This window comes from Staurois parvus, unplaced genomic scaffold (genome assembly GCF_062004578.1).
Source record: "Staurois parvus isolate SC_StPar_1 unplaced genomic scaffold, SC_StPar_1.0 ptg000293l, whole genome shotgun sequence".
NCBI classification, from domain to species: domain Eukaryota; kingdom Metazoa; phylum Chordata; class Amphibia; order Anura; family Ranidae; genus Staurois; species Staurois parvus.
In genome coordinates, this window is record NW_028318089.1 from 2,649,175 (window position 1) to 2,665,092 (window position 15,918).

General features: G+C 40.8%; 1 protein-coding gene and 1 long non-coding RNA gene across 4 annotated transcripts in view; one reads left to right on the forward strand and one right to left on the reverse strand.

Moving 5' to 3' along the window:
* The window catches only part of MXRA7 (matrix remodeling associated 7), a 67,829-nt gene that overhangs the window by 19,909 nt on the left and 32,002 nt on the right, over window positions 1-15,918 (reverse strand). For all 3 annotated transcript variants that reach the window (XM_089682661.1, XM_089682663.1, XM_089682662.1), the window contains exons 2-3: window positions 14,545-14,605; window positions 3,846-3,942 (exon numbers count right to left, since the gene is read on the reverse strand). In XM_089682661.1, coding sequence (XP_089538787.1) covers window positions 3,846-3,942; window positions 14,545-14,605 — 158 coding nt within the window. The remainder of the gene's footprint in view (window positions 1-3,845; window positions 3,943-14,544; window positions 14,606-15,918) is intronic.
* LOC149458153 (uncharacterized) lies at window positions 409-7,342 on the forward strand. Its single transcript, XR_016313502.1, has 2 exons — window positions 409-486; window positions 6,451-7,342. It is a non-coding gene; the product is annotated as an uncharacterized LOC149458153 (long non-coding RNA).

The following is a 15,918-nucleotide window of genomic DNA, read 5'->3' on the forward strand; positions in this document are numbered from 1 at the left end:
AAAGGGCATATCATTTGTAGTTGGGGATAAAGATCAGTGCACACTCATTTACCATGTCCAGTACCTAAAAGTAGATTGCAAGCTCTTGTAGAGGGAATTGTAAAGACTCTTCACAAATATATACTAAGCAAATATATACTAGGCAAAACACAAAAACATATCAGTAGGTTCATAATAATAATAATAACACTTTTAAAGCCCAATTTCAGGAATTAGACAAAGTCTACCCTTGCCATTGGCCAATGTCCTGCAAGGGTTAAATCTTAATTTAGGGGGTACAGGAACAGGCATTATTGCTTAGGAGGCTTCCCTTGGCATCATCACTTGCAATGCAGGACTATTTAAGGGAAGTGACGTCAAAACGCACACAGGAACCGGAAGTTGACCGGTGGCCATTTTGGAAAAGGGAAGCGAATGATCTGGAGCACCTGGATGGCTGTGAGGTTTCTATTATGAGTGATTACGTGCATAAAGGCTTGTTTTGATGTAAGCAGTTCAAAAAAGGTCATTTGATTTTACTATTGGCGGTATTACACTATTGTGTTCCTTATGTTTTGTCCCTGGATGGAGTAAAGTGCCTGGAAACAGTGGGATCAGCAATCCAGGGAGGATTGTGGAGATCATTCATCCTGAGAAAGCTGTTGGATTGATATAAGCATGTGTTTTCTGAAATGTTGGTAAGGGTACCCTTACTATGAATAGAAGTGCACACCAGTTTGCAATTATATCTTTCTGTGTGTGGGATTGAAGGGTGATTCACACACAGTGTTTTCACTGATTATTTCACTGTTTTTTTCACCATTATCACTATTTGTCACTGGATTGTGGGAGATGAATTAAGTTTATATTATACAAAGGATAATGCACTATATGTTATTTCCTTTTTTTTGAGGTACATGCACATGGGAGATCGTTAGAAGAATTTCTGAACATGTTGAACTTTGATATTATGGGATAGTGAGAGTTAATAACTGTTTGATGGACTGATTGATGGACTTCACAGTTTTTTTATTTAAAGTTTGTTTATAACACTTTTACATATATAAACAATGCAGGACTATTAACTCTGCACTGTATGTGGTGGGGCTGAGTGTGCGACCGAGGCCAGGAGAGGCTTAAGCAGGAGGCCGTGGGGCTCTGGCCACACCACTGGAGGAAACCTGCTAGGACATAAAATCAGGTAAGTATTTCTCCTTAGGCTCCATGTACACTGCAGCTGATAAACTCACGGTTAGGAGCTTTTCTGCGTTTTTTTTCCATCAGCCCCTGAACTCTCCCTAATGTTTTCCTATGTGTCCATGTACATTGTCGTTTACAGTCGTTTACAGGCAGTTGAGTTTACAGTTGTTTTTTGAACGCACCAAACTTGCGTTCAGGAGTAGATTTTATCAGCGTTTCAAACGCCAAATGCTTGTAAACGCATGTAAACGCGGCTAACCGCGTTTATAAGTGTTTGGAATTTTTTTTAACTCTTCCATTTCCAGATGCTGTCCAAAGCCTTTTTTCATAATGAAAAATGCATGCAAAGTGTTTTCCCGGTACTCAAATGGAACTGGTACACCATACTTTGAGGTTTCGCATGAAAGAAAATGTCAGACACTACTGCAATAATTTCTGCACAGAAATGAGCTGGAACACATCCAAACACCACAAGAAAAAAAAAAAAAGCTAATCTTAACAAATACTGCTCTCTCTTTCTCTCAAAATGTCTGAAATAGTTAATTTTTTTACTGTTTTTCAGTGCATTCTGGGCATTTTGGAAGGTCTCTTAAGGTTATCTTTAAAAAAAACTATTCTAAAAGCAAACGCTCATAAACGCGGTTTGCAAACGTGACTAAACAGACTTTTTTTAACCTACGTTTTCCAGCAGTCAGTTTCCATCGTTCAGAAGTGTCCCGTGTACATGGAGCCTTACTCCAACACCTCTAGACATGAAGAATATTTAGCCCCTGCAGTGTGGGTGGGCCCCACTGCAAGGGTACATTTTTCTTAATTCCTGTAGTTGGGCTTTAAAGGATCCTTTTACATAAGAGTTGCAATGAAGGATTGCACATAGTCAAGACATTGTGTTTGTTTTCCTGGAAAAGAACAACCATGGTGCTGATAATGACGCCCAGGATCCCATGTGCTCTGATCAGTGACAAACAATTTGCATCCTGTGCATTTGTCACACCTTGGGCAATTAGAATGTGTTAATGAGGTCTTAGTGTATTTAAAGCATGAACTTCAAAGTGAACCTGTGCTTTGTCCATGTAAGGCAAAGAAATAGTTTGGCTTAATTGCCTTCTTCCCAAGCTTCGTTTAAAGTGTTAGTTCACCTTTACCAGAAACCTGCCTATGAAGACAAGGGGTGTCTGTGCATTATAACAAACTGTTTGACTAAAGTTAAATAATACCCTTGATATAGGTGTGGGCTATTTATCTACCTCATGACGCCTGATGGGAATACTCCCAGGATGTTGCTAAGTGAGGCCTAGTCATTACTACTCACCTCCTCATCACAGGAGTGAGCTTTTTCTTTGAATCAAATCCCCTCGCATGTTCTTTCTCTCCACTGATGCAGTAGCTCTGCGCTCAGCGTGTGCTCCTGTGCTGGTGGAGGTGAGCTGTAATGACTAGGCCTCAGCTAGCAACGCCCTGGAAGTTTTCCAGTCAGGCTTCAGGAGCTATGTAAATGGCCTACACCCATAGCAAGGGCTCTATTCAACTTTAGTCAGAGCTCCACAGTTTGTTTTTATCTACAGGCACCCCTTATCTGCATAGGCAGCTTTGTGGTAAAGGTGAACTATCCCTTTAAAGGTCCAATTTAACAAAAATATTGTATTTTGGTAACTATTTGGGGTTAATACTTGTAATAGAGGAGAAGGGGAAGTTAGGAGAACCTGTTGTTTTGCATGGGCACAGCACAGATTTAAACCCGACCTTTCAAAAGCAGAGAAAAAAAAAATAAGGACAGTGTCTTCCTTTTCTATCGTACTCCTATGTGGCATAATACCAAATGCTACATTAGGAGTACTTTTTATACAGCAGAAATCCACAGAACTGGACCATGGACTATCTACTATTTGCATATACTGTAGTAAGCTTGAAAGCTGAATTCCAAGTATGGATTTTTTTGCAAAGTTACATTGGGGTCCAGCTTAGACCAATGCAAGGATACATATTCCAAACCAGGCTGATCCCTGTACAAGCTGGAAATCACTGTAGTAGGCACATCTGTTTTAAAGGTCCCATGCCGTCAAATACATGCTCGTCATGAGCACCATTCAGAGAACACCTTGTATTTTTCTCAATGAATACATGGCACTCTATGACTGGTTGAGATGGAGATTGTGACATCACCACCCACCTCATCCAATCAGGGAAGACTTTGCATTCATTCAGAAAATACAAAGCATTCCCTAAGTGGTGCCCACACTGAACGAGCGACCACCAGTGGTTACTATGCAGCTGCTTGGCACAGGATCCAAAAGTCGGTGAAGATCACTGTAGTAGCGGTACCTTTTACAGCACAGGTGACAAACTGGCAGCCCTCCAGCTGTTGCCAAACTACTACAAGTCCCATGAGGCATTGCAAGATTGACAGTTACAAGCATGACTCCCAAAGGCAGAGGCATGATGGGACTTGTAGTTTCGCAACAGTTGGAGGGCTACTAGTTTGACACCCCTGTATTACAGGAATGGAACGTGCATACTTACATTGGTTCAAGCTGGACCAATGTAACTATGCAAAAATATCCATACCTGGAATTCCGCTTTAATAATAAATCATTTTGACACTGAATATACAGAATTCAGGCAGTAGTGTCATGTTCATTTAAGGGGTTGTGGAAAAATGTCCTTACCTCTGCTCCTCCTCTAACTCATCCTTTGTCAGCATTTTCTCATAGTCGCTGCCCCGCAGTTTTCCTGGCAAGTATTTAAATGAGTAATCTTCATCATCTGTAAAATTAAAAAAAAAAAAAAAAGCATAACCAATTATTTGATGGGTTCAATTCCAATATAATCATAATCTTCCATTTAATGCTGAACTCCAGCCAAAAAAATAGATACAAATTTGGAAATGAATAAACAAAACAACATTTTTGCTGCAATATTCATCTTCGATCCAGAGATTTTTCCCGTAACCTTTTTTCTTCCAATTGTCCTCAGTTTGATGGCCAGATGGCTCAATGGGCTCAGTCATTCTGGACTCTCCCCAACCTGTTAATGGACAGTGAAAGGAGAAGCAGCAGAGTGATGAGCTCCTCTCTCTCTCACTTTTGTACACACACTTTCACTGTGTGATTTGCTATGCAATTATTTTTTTATAAATACACCTCTATGTCTCTTGTGCAATTAAAAAGTGTGTGTGGCCGTGGCAGTCTAATAAGATGATTACAAATATGTGGCTATAACTCACTACTGCCATTTATTTAAAGTGAAACTTTAGGCTCCACAAAAATGGGTGGACAAGCAGGATTTTTATTGCAGAAGACACATGCTTTGTCTCTTCTTCATTAAAGCTACTTACCCACCTGTGCGCCCCTGTACAGTAAGCTGTCCAAGCACAAGTCACTGCACAGATTTGGCAATGCCAAATCTGACAGAACTCTCGCACATGCGCAGGAGTGATGTCATCTCTGCCTGGCCATTGACAGCGGCCAGTGATCGAGACCCCGAAGCCGGCTACCCAAAGATATTAGCGTTTGGCAGTGAGTTCTGGGGACGGCACATCACTGGATTCTAGGTGAGTATAATTCCGCTTTAAATGAATATTAGGACAAAGTTCCTGTTTGAAAATCATCTGGTCTGTGAGATCTTTTACCACTTATCTACTGCTGTTGGTTTTTGAACGGCAAAGTGGTGGATGCTCATTTCTGCAGTGCTGTTTACAAATGGCACTGCAAAAATCACCCTCAGGTAGCCAGTGCCCCCTTTAATCGCTATGAACTGAGCTGTCATCGGACAGCTTGGTTCACAGACAGTGTGCAGAACCAATCTGATTGGTCGTTTATCATGAGACCATTGTGATGACCGTCACTAGGCTCAGAAATGTAAAAAATGTGGTGTTTAAATTGCAGATCCTGCCCCTTTCAATTACAAAGGAATAGGGAGGCATAGCAGAAATGGACCTCAGGTGGCCAATGCACTCGTTAATGGCTGTAAACTGAGTTTTCTTTGCATGGCTCAGTTTACATACACAGTGTATTGAGCTGTTCTGAGCTGCTCTGTACCATGTAATTGCTGTGATGACCAGTTACAGTGATCACAAATGTAAACAGTATAGTGTCTACATTGCAGAGCCCGCCCCTTCCTCTTACAATGAAGGAAGGGGAGAAGCTGGGAACTAATGAATGAGCCATTCATTTGCTAGTTCCAGAAAAGTATATCAGCAGATCCCAAGAGATTGTTTGCAACCCTTTCACCCTTAACCCCAGTAAATCTCAATGCATTTACAAAGAATTAAATTACATTTTAACACAAAGCATAAAAAAAATGTGCTAAAAGCCCATTATACACTTATACTTACACATTATATGGTGTGAACAGGCCCTTTGACTACCTATATTCAGATATATATTCAACACTGTAATAAAAAAGTAATGTTTCTTTTTATCACAGAAATCTATCCCATTAGCATTACACAACATTATATTCCCAACCAGCACTATAGAAGGTTGCGGGTCTGGTAGGGGCAGAATCATCTAAATAAAAAAAGTCTTATCTGTAATCAAACTCGTCATACTCATTCATTTGTAGGTGCAGGGCTGACAAACACCCCATTGTTTGAGTCAGAAGGCTTTTTTATCCAGGGTCACTGATTCTTTACAAACACCTACACTGAAAGCCATTGCCCAGACAAAGCTTCCACTGAGTTCTTTCTCGTTAGTATCTGCTTCTTAGCTGCTGTCTGGGAATGCCATGAACAAAGGTTTTCTAAGGAACTTGTTGTTACTGTATGTTCTCATTGGAATATTACACCAATCAGCCATAACTTTATGACCACTGATCGGTAAAGTGAATAACATTGATTATCTTATTACAATGGCACCTAAAAATGGGTAGAATATATTAGGCAGCAAGTGAACATGTTATCCCATGAATTTGATGCATTACAAGCAGAAAAAATAAACAAGCATAAGGATTTGAATGACTTGGCCAACAGACCCAATGCTTGCAGATATAAGTTATGGTTCTCCAGCTACAAAAGTCTTGGCTCCCGACTGACACCAAGACTTTTGTAGCTGGAGAACCATTATTTATATCTGCAAGCGTTGGGTCTGTTTGTTATTTCTTGGTACTCTGCATTTCCTATTCCATCCATGTACGCTCTTGTGCTGCCCCTTGGGTTTCTACCTGTCCACTACTCCTGGGTCGGATGTCGGGCAGTGGTCGCCATCTGGAAATGCTATCTCTGACCAAGTTTTTTTTTTTTTTTTTTTTTTTTTTTTTTTTTTTTTATTATAGATCAGATCTTGGGGGCATCCACTACTGAAGAAGTGAGGCTACACTCATGAAACGCGTTGAGTTATAGGATGCACCTTTTCTTTAATTTTAATAATCCCTGCTGTGTGAAGCTTGTATAAGGAAGAGCATATCAGCTTAATGTACATTTTGTACTGATGTTATTAACAAGCCTGACACTGAACAACATTTATATGTATGTGTAAAATTTTTGTTTAACCTCCCTGGCGGTATTCCCGAGTGTAGCTCGGGGTAAAATGTCAGTACCAAAAGCGGTAACCCCGAGCTACACTCGGGCTTACCATGCGGCGCTGCATAGGGAGTCCCTGCAGAGCTTACCTTGTCATTCGCTCCCGCGATGTGTCCCCTGCAGCATCCCCGGCCATCTCCTCCAGCTGATGCCGGCATCCGACTTCTGTGTTCCGGTCCCTGTGATGTCGGGATGTACGGGCGGCGGCGGCGGGAAATTTGAAAATTTTAAAAAATTTCATTTTTTTCTAAACAAATTTTACATAGCAAAACATTGCTGTTTCAACCCATTTCACATACATTTTGTCCCTAGTGCTTTGTCCTGTGCCCTGCCTGCATTTTGTCTGTTCTTTCTGCCTGGAAACTGAGAAATGTCCACGGCGTCCAAAAAGTGTCCCTTTAGGTCAAAAGCGGGTTTAGATCCGCTAGAGAACAGCGATAGTAAATCAGAACCACTTGCAGAATTGAGTGATAATGATTTGTATGGAAATTCGTCATCAGACACTGAAAACGATTTTGCGACTTTGCTCAGCAATGTGCGAACTTGGCGCTGTATTTCAAATTTCAGTGTTTTTGGTTTGATTGTATTATTGAATTAAATGTATTATTATATTATTTTTTATGATTATTAAATTATATTTTATGATTTTGTGTTTCAAATTTTATCATACCCAGGATGTTTAATAGACTCTTGATTTCAGTGAGTTATTCCTAAAAATTACAGCCTACAATAAAAAAACTACATATTTCCATGCAAAATAATGGTACCGCTTTCAGCACCAAAAATCTGAAATAATCAGACCGCTAGGGAGGTTAATAAATTGATATTTTATTATTTATGTATTATGCCTCATATAAAGTCCCATTGGCAAATATATCAGTTTTGTGTATGATATGTATCAGGATGGAGGCATGGTACTATAGGCATCTGATCGCAATTTTATTAATTATGGTCTGATGAATTTACATCATGTGGATGACCAGGTACATATAGGTCACTTACCTGGGGAAGAGAGGGCACCAGGATGCACTATGGAAAGAAGCAAGCCGACAGAGGCTTAAAGAATCTGGCTTGGTTCCAGATTCTTCAGCATAACTTCAGAGATATAGTGGAGTCCATGCCTCAGTGTGTCAGGGCTGTTTTGATGGCAAAAGGGGACCTACTCAATAATGTTCTGGTGGGTGGTCATAATGTTATGGCTGATCTGTGTAGATGCCGATTAAAAAAAAACAAAAAAAAAACAAAACATATCTACTCATCTCATGACCTTCCCCAATCTAAGGCATGACAGTCATCCAGCAGCTGATACACATGGGTTTCAGCAAATGTCAACACCAAAAGTCTCCCACTTTTATCTCTACATCCCACTTGTCTACATTTGCGATGGCATGAAGAGCCAAACACACCCATCAGGGAGATGTATTCATATGCTGGATATGACTTTTGTTAGGAAGATTTTTCAGCCTTTGATGTAAGATATATTAATAGAAATCCATTCCATTCCTAGAATAAAGCACAGAAAGAATATTGTCTCATGTCTCCCCCTACAGGTGCCATGAAAATAAGTGCTCTTTTGTCCCCTAGTTACACAGACACAGAGCCCATGTTAGTGTTCGCTCAAACCACTTCAAGTCGGGACACTTTCACCCCCTTCCAGTCCAGGCCAATTTTCAGCTTTCAGCGCTGCTGACACACTTTGAATGACAGTTGCAACACCATACCCAAATGAAATGTTTAGCATTTTTTGGAGACAGATATAACTTTCTTTTGGTGGTATTTATTCACCACTGGGATTTTAAATTTATTTATATATATAAATGAAAAAAAAAATTATTTTTGAAAAAAAGTGTTTTTCTTATAAAACTTTGCAAATAAATCATCTTTTTTCATAAATCTTGGCCAAAATGTATTCTGCTACCTTTCTGGTAAGAAAAAAAAAATCCAAATCAGTATATAGAAAAATAAATATAATTTTAAAAAAATGTATTTTTATTTTATTTTTTTAAATATTTATTTATTTATTTATTTTTACATACCGTCACCCTAGCAGTATAGTGTTACCATAGTGACACTGCACTACATGTGGGGGGTGATCAAGATTTTTTTATTTTACACTAGCATTGCTTTCACACTTATAGGCTGTAAAAGCAATAATTTCTCATCTCTGGCTGTATTTCTGCAGCCATTGAGAAATACTGTGTGAGCTGTGATTGGTCACAGCTGGTCACATGGTACAAGGCTGCTGTGAATGGCCTTGTAATATGTGACTCACCTGTCCTTTGATCCAGCGTTGTCCTCACCGCAGCCGGTTTCACCGGCTATCCTCTCTCCCCCGCATCTTCAATGTGGGCAGCCGGCTGTGACAGCTTGTGGCTTCAAAGCCGGGTGCCTACAGCGCCTTGTGAATAGTCCAGTAGTCTTCTGGGACCTGTCACAAGTCCCAGAATACTATTGGGGGGAGGACAACTTCCACTTCCGATCGCCTAGGCGATTGCAGTGGAAGTGGGAGCAGGTACCTGTCAAAGTCGGGTAACCCGCCCCCTTCAACCCCCTCTCCCCAAGGGTGCCAATCCTTAACAGGGAGAGGGGGGACAAGGCCTTAAAGCAGAGCTGCCCTTTTTGGGTGGAGCTCCACTTTAAAGAATATGTCAACCCAGAATTTCATATTCCTGATATGTGCCTGCTGTACCATGCACTTGTATGAAAAAAGTATCCTGTTCTCTTTGTATTGCTTTGCGTGAAATACCTGCTGATCATACTGGTCTCTCTGCTATCTTAAAAACTGACCACACTAGGCAGGAGATCACAGCGTAGTCAGTTTTCTAGCTGTGCCGAGAACTCATCCTGCTCTCCTCCAATGATCAGACTTGTGCTGACATACCCCCCTCCCTGCACAGCCATTCACTAGTAAGATCAGTGTGCTGCTGCTTCTCCTCCCCCAGCTCTCCAAGACCCTTATGCAGCTGAGAACAGAGCTATGTGATCACTTGTAAAAAAAGAGGAGAAAGGGTATTTATATATATTTTTTTTTAATCTAAATGGGTTGTTTTACAAAGTGAGGGTACATATATATTTTAAAACCAACCAAGATAGGGAAGCAAGGTTTTTTATCATGCCTTTTTTTCTTAAATTTACTGTTATGCACTCTATCTATGAAAATAGAATTTATTGTATATTCCACTAAAGAGAAGGCAAAATGGACAAAATCTATTTAAAGTGTTACTAAACCCACAACAGTAAAATCAGTCTGTATATGCAGTAAAGCATGTGTGTTATACTCACTGTGGAACCTAAGGGGTTAATCCTCCACATTGTGTAAAAAGACTGTTTGACCCTGTCTTATTTGATCCTTCCCCTTCTCCTACTATGGTCCCCAATCCATCTGCTGATAGAACAGAGCCCTAGGAGGCACTCTGAACATTGATAGTCACAAGACTGCTATATACTGCTAATGAGAAAAGGTATTTAGCAGTTTATATTTACGAATATAAACGCATTTCCATGTTGTGTGTACTGTGGGAGATCAGAAATAGTGAATGCAGGGTCCGGGGTTAATAACACTTGTAACCCCTAACCCACTTATACTCACCTTTCCCACTTCCCATCTACTCCAGAAATCTAGTCCTGTGTAAGCTCTGGAGCAGGGGCGGACTGACCATTTGGAAACTCGGGCACTGCCCGAGGGCCCGGGGTCAGTAGGGGGCCCCATGAGATGCCCCTGGTACCTTTTTCATAGGCTTTTTTGAGTTTGGGCAAGGACACAGGGGCCCCATGATGCCCTAATGCCCGGGGGCCCCATGAGTTTTCAGTCCGCCCCTGCTCTGGAGCAAGGCATTATGGGAGGAGATCACATGCTCCACCATACCTGGAAACACAGAGCATGTCACTGATGTCAGGGCAGAATTATGGGCTGCCAGATTAGCTTCAGGACACATCAAGGTCACTGACTCACTTGTAGTAAAATAGTAGTGAAACGCGATCAAGCTGACTGCCATTGGGCATGCATTTTTTTACAAACAGCTTCGCAATGGCAGATTGTATGTTTCTGTTAGCACAGATTCCATTTAGGCCCTGTTCACACCTATGCAATCAAAGGCATGCATTGCAGCCCATCAAAACGCAAGTTACCTGCCATGCCATTGTTTTCAGTGAGTCTGGTTCACTAATATGCGTGGAATTAAAGGGGGGCCCAAAACATTCTTGTAGAGGAGCACTTTTTTGATTTTGTCCTCCACTGAACCCCACAATTTTCTTCATAGCACCTTATTTTGCATAACCAGTGGAGTTTCCTGTGAAGTTTATATTCTTTACATGTATGATTAAAACTAAATACAAATTGTTTAAAATTCCTTTTTTATTAAGGCTTCATGTACACAGGACATTAAAAAAAACTCTCCTAGAAGCCTTCCTCCTGGCAGCAGAAAAAAAACACCTGATGCTTGTAAAAGTATCTAACGCTTCTACAAGCGTTTAGGCACGTTTAGAGGCGTAAAGCACTCGGGCGTAAATTTAATTGGTCAGAATAATCAATTATTCTGGCCATTGAAAAGAATAACGCTCAAGCAGTAAACACGCCTACAGGGGTGGACTGACCATTTGGAAACTCGGGCACTGCCCGAGGGCCCGGGGTCAGTAGGGGGCCCCATGAGATGCCCCTGGTACCTTTTTCATAGGCTTTTTTGAGTTTGTGCAAAGACACAGGGGCCCCATGATCCCCTATTGCCCGGGGCCCCCATGAGTTGTCAGTCCACCCCTGCATGCCTAGCATTAACGCATGCATAGATGTGTTTTCAAGCATTTTTTTCTGCCAAAACACTGCTGCTCCTTGACTGGTCTTCATGGGTTTTTTTTTTCTCCCTGTAAATGATCCTGCTACTAAAAGCTCCTAAAAGTACATGTGTGCATGGACACATAGGATAACAGGGAGGGCTGTTTACAAGCAGTAAAAAAAAAAAAAAAAGTCTGGCATCCCTAAAAGTGCCTGCAAAAATGCCCTGTGTGCATGAGGCCTAAAAAGTACTTAAACAGTACAATAATGTCATGTAATAACTGAAAACACTACTATACTTTTATCTTCCTTCTGGGCACTTTCCACTTTTTGTTTTGCATGTGTTTTTGGAGAGGTTCAAACCGCTCAGAAACAGGAAAGACAATTCTGTACCATTGTTTTTAATGGTACGGCATTCAAAAGCCATGCAAACTAGAATAAAAGAGCGTGCAGATCAAATGCAAAACAATTGGGAAATGGGCCTGTAATCTGCATTTTATATAATCCTATAAGGGCTTTTCACAGTGCTGCAGGTGGCACTGCTGTAAGTTTCAATATGCAGTTGTAGGAGCTTTCAAACTCCCCAGTAAAGGCCAACCCCCCCCAACCCATGCATCCTGGGCTCTGCATGCCTACCAGAATGTCCAGGACCAGCCTGGTGGGTGCCGCCAGGTAGGGGGGGAAAGCCAAGTGGACATGAGTCCACTCTCTTCCCCTTCTTGCTGACCCGGAAGCAATGTGCAAAACCTCACTTCCAGGTCCCTGCGTCAGTTTTCCCGATCTGTATGGCTGGGGAAGAATCTGCTGCAGTGAAATCTGAGTTATATTCGTTGGAGGACAAGTGAGACATTAGGGGTCTCATTAAAAGGTATATCATTAAAGAGAACCTGTCACCAAAAAATGAATTACATATGCAACTTTTTGTCCCTTATGTGATGAAAAATGTTAAGTAAAAGAAAAACATATTTAAAAATTAAAGCCACACAAGCATATAACAACCCCCCCCCAAAAAAAAAGTTTTTGAGGTACCCTCACACACATACAAACTTGAGCTTTGGGGCACCCCTACGCACAAAAATGTTGATACACATGTTACATATTGCCGTACACGGTGGAGTGAAAGCATTATGTCTACCACCAGAGCTCCTAAGTGACTCTAAAGTGATGACCTGTAAAGGCTATGGTAAATATAAGGTACCCAACAAATTGAAGTTTATCGCCATTTACCAGGCGTATGCAATTTTTAGGTTTGACATGTTGGGTATCTATGTACTTGGCGTAACCTCATCTTTTATATTTTACTAAAATATGGGGTAAAGCACAGTGCCTTGAAAAAGTATTCATACCCCTTGACATTTTCCACATTTTATCATGCTGCAACCAAAAATGTAAATGTATTTTATTGGGATTTTATGTGATAGACCAACACAAAGTGGCACATAATTGTGAACTAGAAGGAAAATGATAAATGGTTTTCATAGTTTTTTTTTAACAAATAAATCTGTGAAAAGTGTGGCATGCATTTGTATTCAGCTCCCCGGAGTCAATACTTTATAGAACCACCTTTTGTTGCAATTCCAGCTGCAAGTCTTTTTGGGGATGTCTCTACCAGCTTTGCACATCTAGAGAGTGACATTCTTCTTTGCAAAATAGCTCAAGCTCTGTCAGATTGGATGGAGAACGTCTATGAACAGCAATTTTCAAGTCTTGCCACAGATTCTCAATTGGATTTAGGTCTGGACTTTGACTAGGCCATTCTAACACATGAATATGCTTTGATCTAAACCATTCCATTGTAGCTCTGGCTGGTTGTTTAGGGTTGTTGTCATGCTGGAGGGTGAGACTCCGCCCCAGTCTCAAGTCTTTTGCAGACTTTAACAGGTTTTCTTCTAAGATTGCCCTGTATTGGGCTCCATCCATCTTCACACCAACTCTGACCAGCTTCCCTGTCCCTGCTGAAAAAAAGCATCCACACAACATGATGCTGCCACCACCATGTTTCACGGTGGGGGTGGTGTGTGCAGTGCTAGTTAGTTTTTTCCGCCATGCATAGCATTTTGCTTTTAGGCCAAAAAGTTCAATTTTGGTCTCATATGACCAGAGCACCTTCTTCCACGTTTGCTGTGTCCCCCACATGGCTTCTCGCAAACTGAACAACAGGACTTCTTATGACTTTCTTTCAACAATGGCTTTCTTCTTGTCACTCTTTCATAAAGGCCAGATTTGTGGAGTACACAACTAATAGTTGCTGTGGACAGATTCTCCCACCTGATCTGTGGATCTCTGCAGTTCCTCTAGAGTTACCATGGGCCTCCTGGCTGCTTCTCTGAATAATGCTCTCCTTGCCCAGCCTGTCAGTTTAGCTGGAAGGCCATGTCTTGGTAGATTTGCAGTTGAGCCATACTCTTTCCATTTTCAGATGCTGGATTGAACAGTGCTCCTTGAGATGTTCAAAGCTTGGGATATTTTTTTTTTTATAATTGACCCCTGCTTTAAACTTATCCACAACTTTATCCTTGACCTGTCTGGTGTGTTCCTTGGCCATCATGAGGCTGTTTGTTCCCTAATGTTCTCTAACAAACCTCTGAGAGCTTCACAGAACAGCTGTATTTATACTGAGATTAAATTACACACAGGTGGACTCTATTTACTAATAAGGTGACTTCTGAAGGCAATTGGTTCCACTAGTTTTTAGTTAGGGGTATCAGAGTAAAGGGGGCTGAATACAAATGCACGCCACACTTTTCAGATATTTACTTGTAAAAATGTTTGAAAATAATGAATCATTTTCCCTCCATTTCACAATCGTGTATTTTTTAGCAAAATTTTTTGTTTCCTAGACCTTTGCACAAATATCGTGTAACATGGAAAAATTGGAACTACCATTATTTTATTCTCTAGGGTGTCTGCTTTCAGAAAATATATAATGTTTTTGGGAGTTTATGCAATCTTCAGGGCTAAAAGGATTTTGTGAACATGTGCAAAAAAAACAAACCGGTTTTGGCAGGATTCAATTATGTCACAGGTTCCACATAATTACAAGTCCTTTTACATACGTCACCCAATCAGACATACTCACCTGCATCATCTGCTTCACTAATCTTCAAAACTTTATCATTTTCTGTGTCAACATCTTCTTCCTGCAACAGAAACAAGATTTTTTTTTAAGTACCTTATGAAGTCTACTACCTCAGATGCTGAGCATGCTTGTTATACCTGTTTTACTGCAAAAAATCGATTGCACAGAGCAAGATCTGAAGGTGCTTCCAAACATGAACTGGAAGCAATACTTCAGTGCAGGATTAGATTTACCATATCTTCAACACAGAGAAAAGAATGCATGATCTGGACTTAACATTGACTCCAACAAACAGCTAAATACACTGCTGAATTATTTGAGAACTTACCTTCCAAAGGATTTGTACTTCTGTCCATCCAGTCCTAAGATTTGCACAGCTCTGCCACCCAGCCTGGTGACTTAATTTTTCTCTACTGCAGTTAAACTGTTACTAAACCCACAACAGTAAAATCAGTCTGTATATGCAGTATAGCATGCTTGTTATACTCACTGTGGAACCTAAGGGGTTAATCCTCTGCATTGTCTAAAAAGGCTGTTTGATCTTGTCTTCTCTGATCCCCCCCTTCTTCCAGGGCACCCCTCTTATCTCCTAAGAGATATCATGTGGAGACACTGCACATGCTCAGTTTGGTAGAGAGGTTGTTTTTTTTTCTGTGATCAGCACAGGGCCAATCAGCACTTCCCAGACAGAGTTCAGGGGTTTTGCAACCTCCTAGAGCAGGAAGAAAACTCCTCCTACAATCTTTAACCAGTACTTGACTGGACATTGATAGAAGTCACAAGACTGCTCTAACTTTTGATGAAAAAAGTTATTTAGCAGTTTATATTTACTAAAATAATTGCATTTCCATGTTGTGTGTACTGTGGGAGACCAGATATAGTGAATGCAGGGTCCGGGGTTTAGTAACACTTTAATTCTTGATCACTTAGGCACTGCACTTTTGTTTTTACAACTTATTCCAGGAGGTCTCAGGGAACCCTGCTGTGCATACGCCACAGCGATTGTCAGGGAGCTGGCCTTCTCTTCTTGCTTTTTATATATTTAAAAAATGGACCGCGCTAAGGTCACAAATAGACACAATAAATTGTGCAATCTGTTAAGTGATAATACTGAGCAAGATACAATTACAATATTAATATTCAGTCCCAACATGTGAATAATTGGTGCAACGTTGCCGTATCTTTAACAGTGATACTCCATACTGAAATGACAAGTGCTTCACTGTATTCACACAGGTGCCCCACATAGATGTAAACTCACCGTCATTTCATGACCACCTGAATATTAATATTGTATTTGTATCTTGCTCAGTATTATCACTTTAAAGATTGCACAGTTTGTTTTGTCTATTTGTGACCTTAGCGCGGTCCATT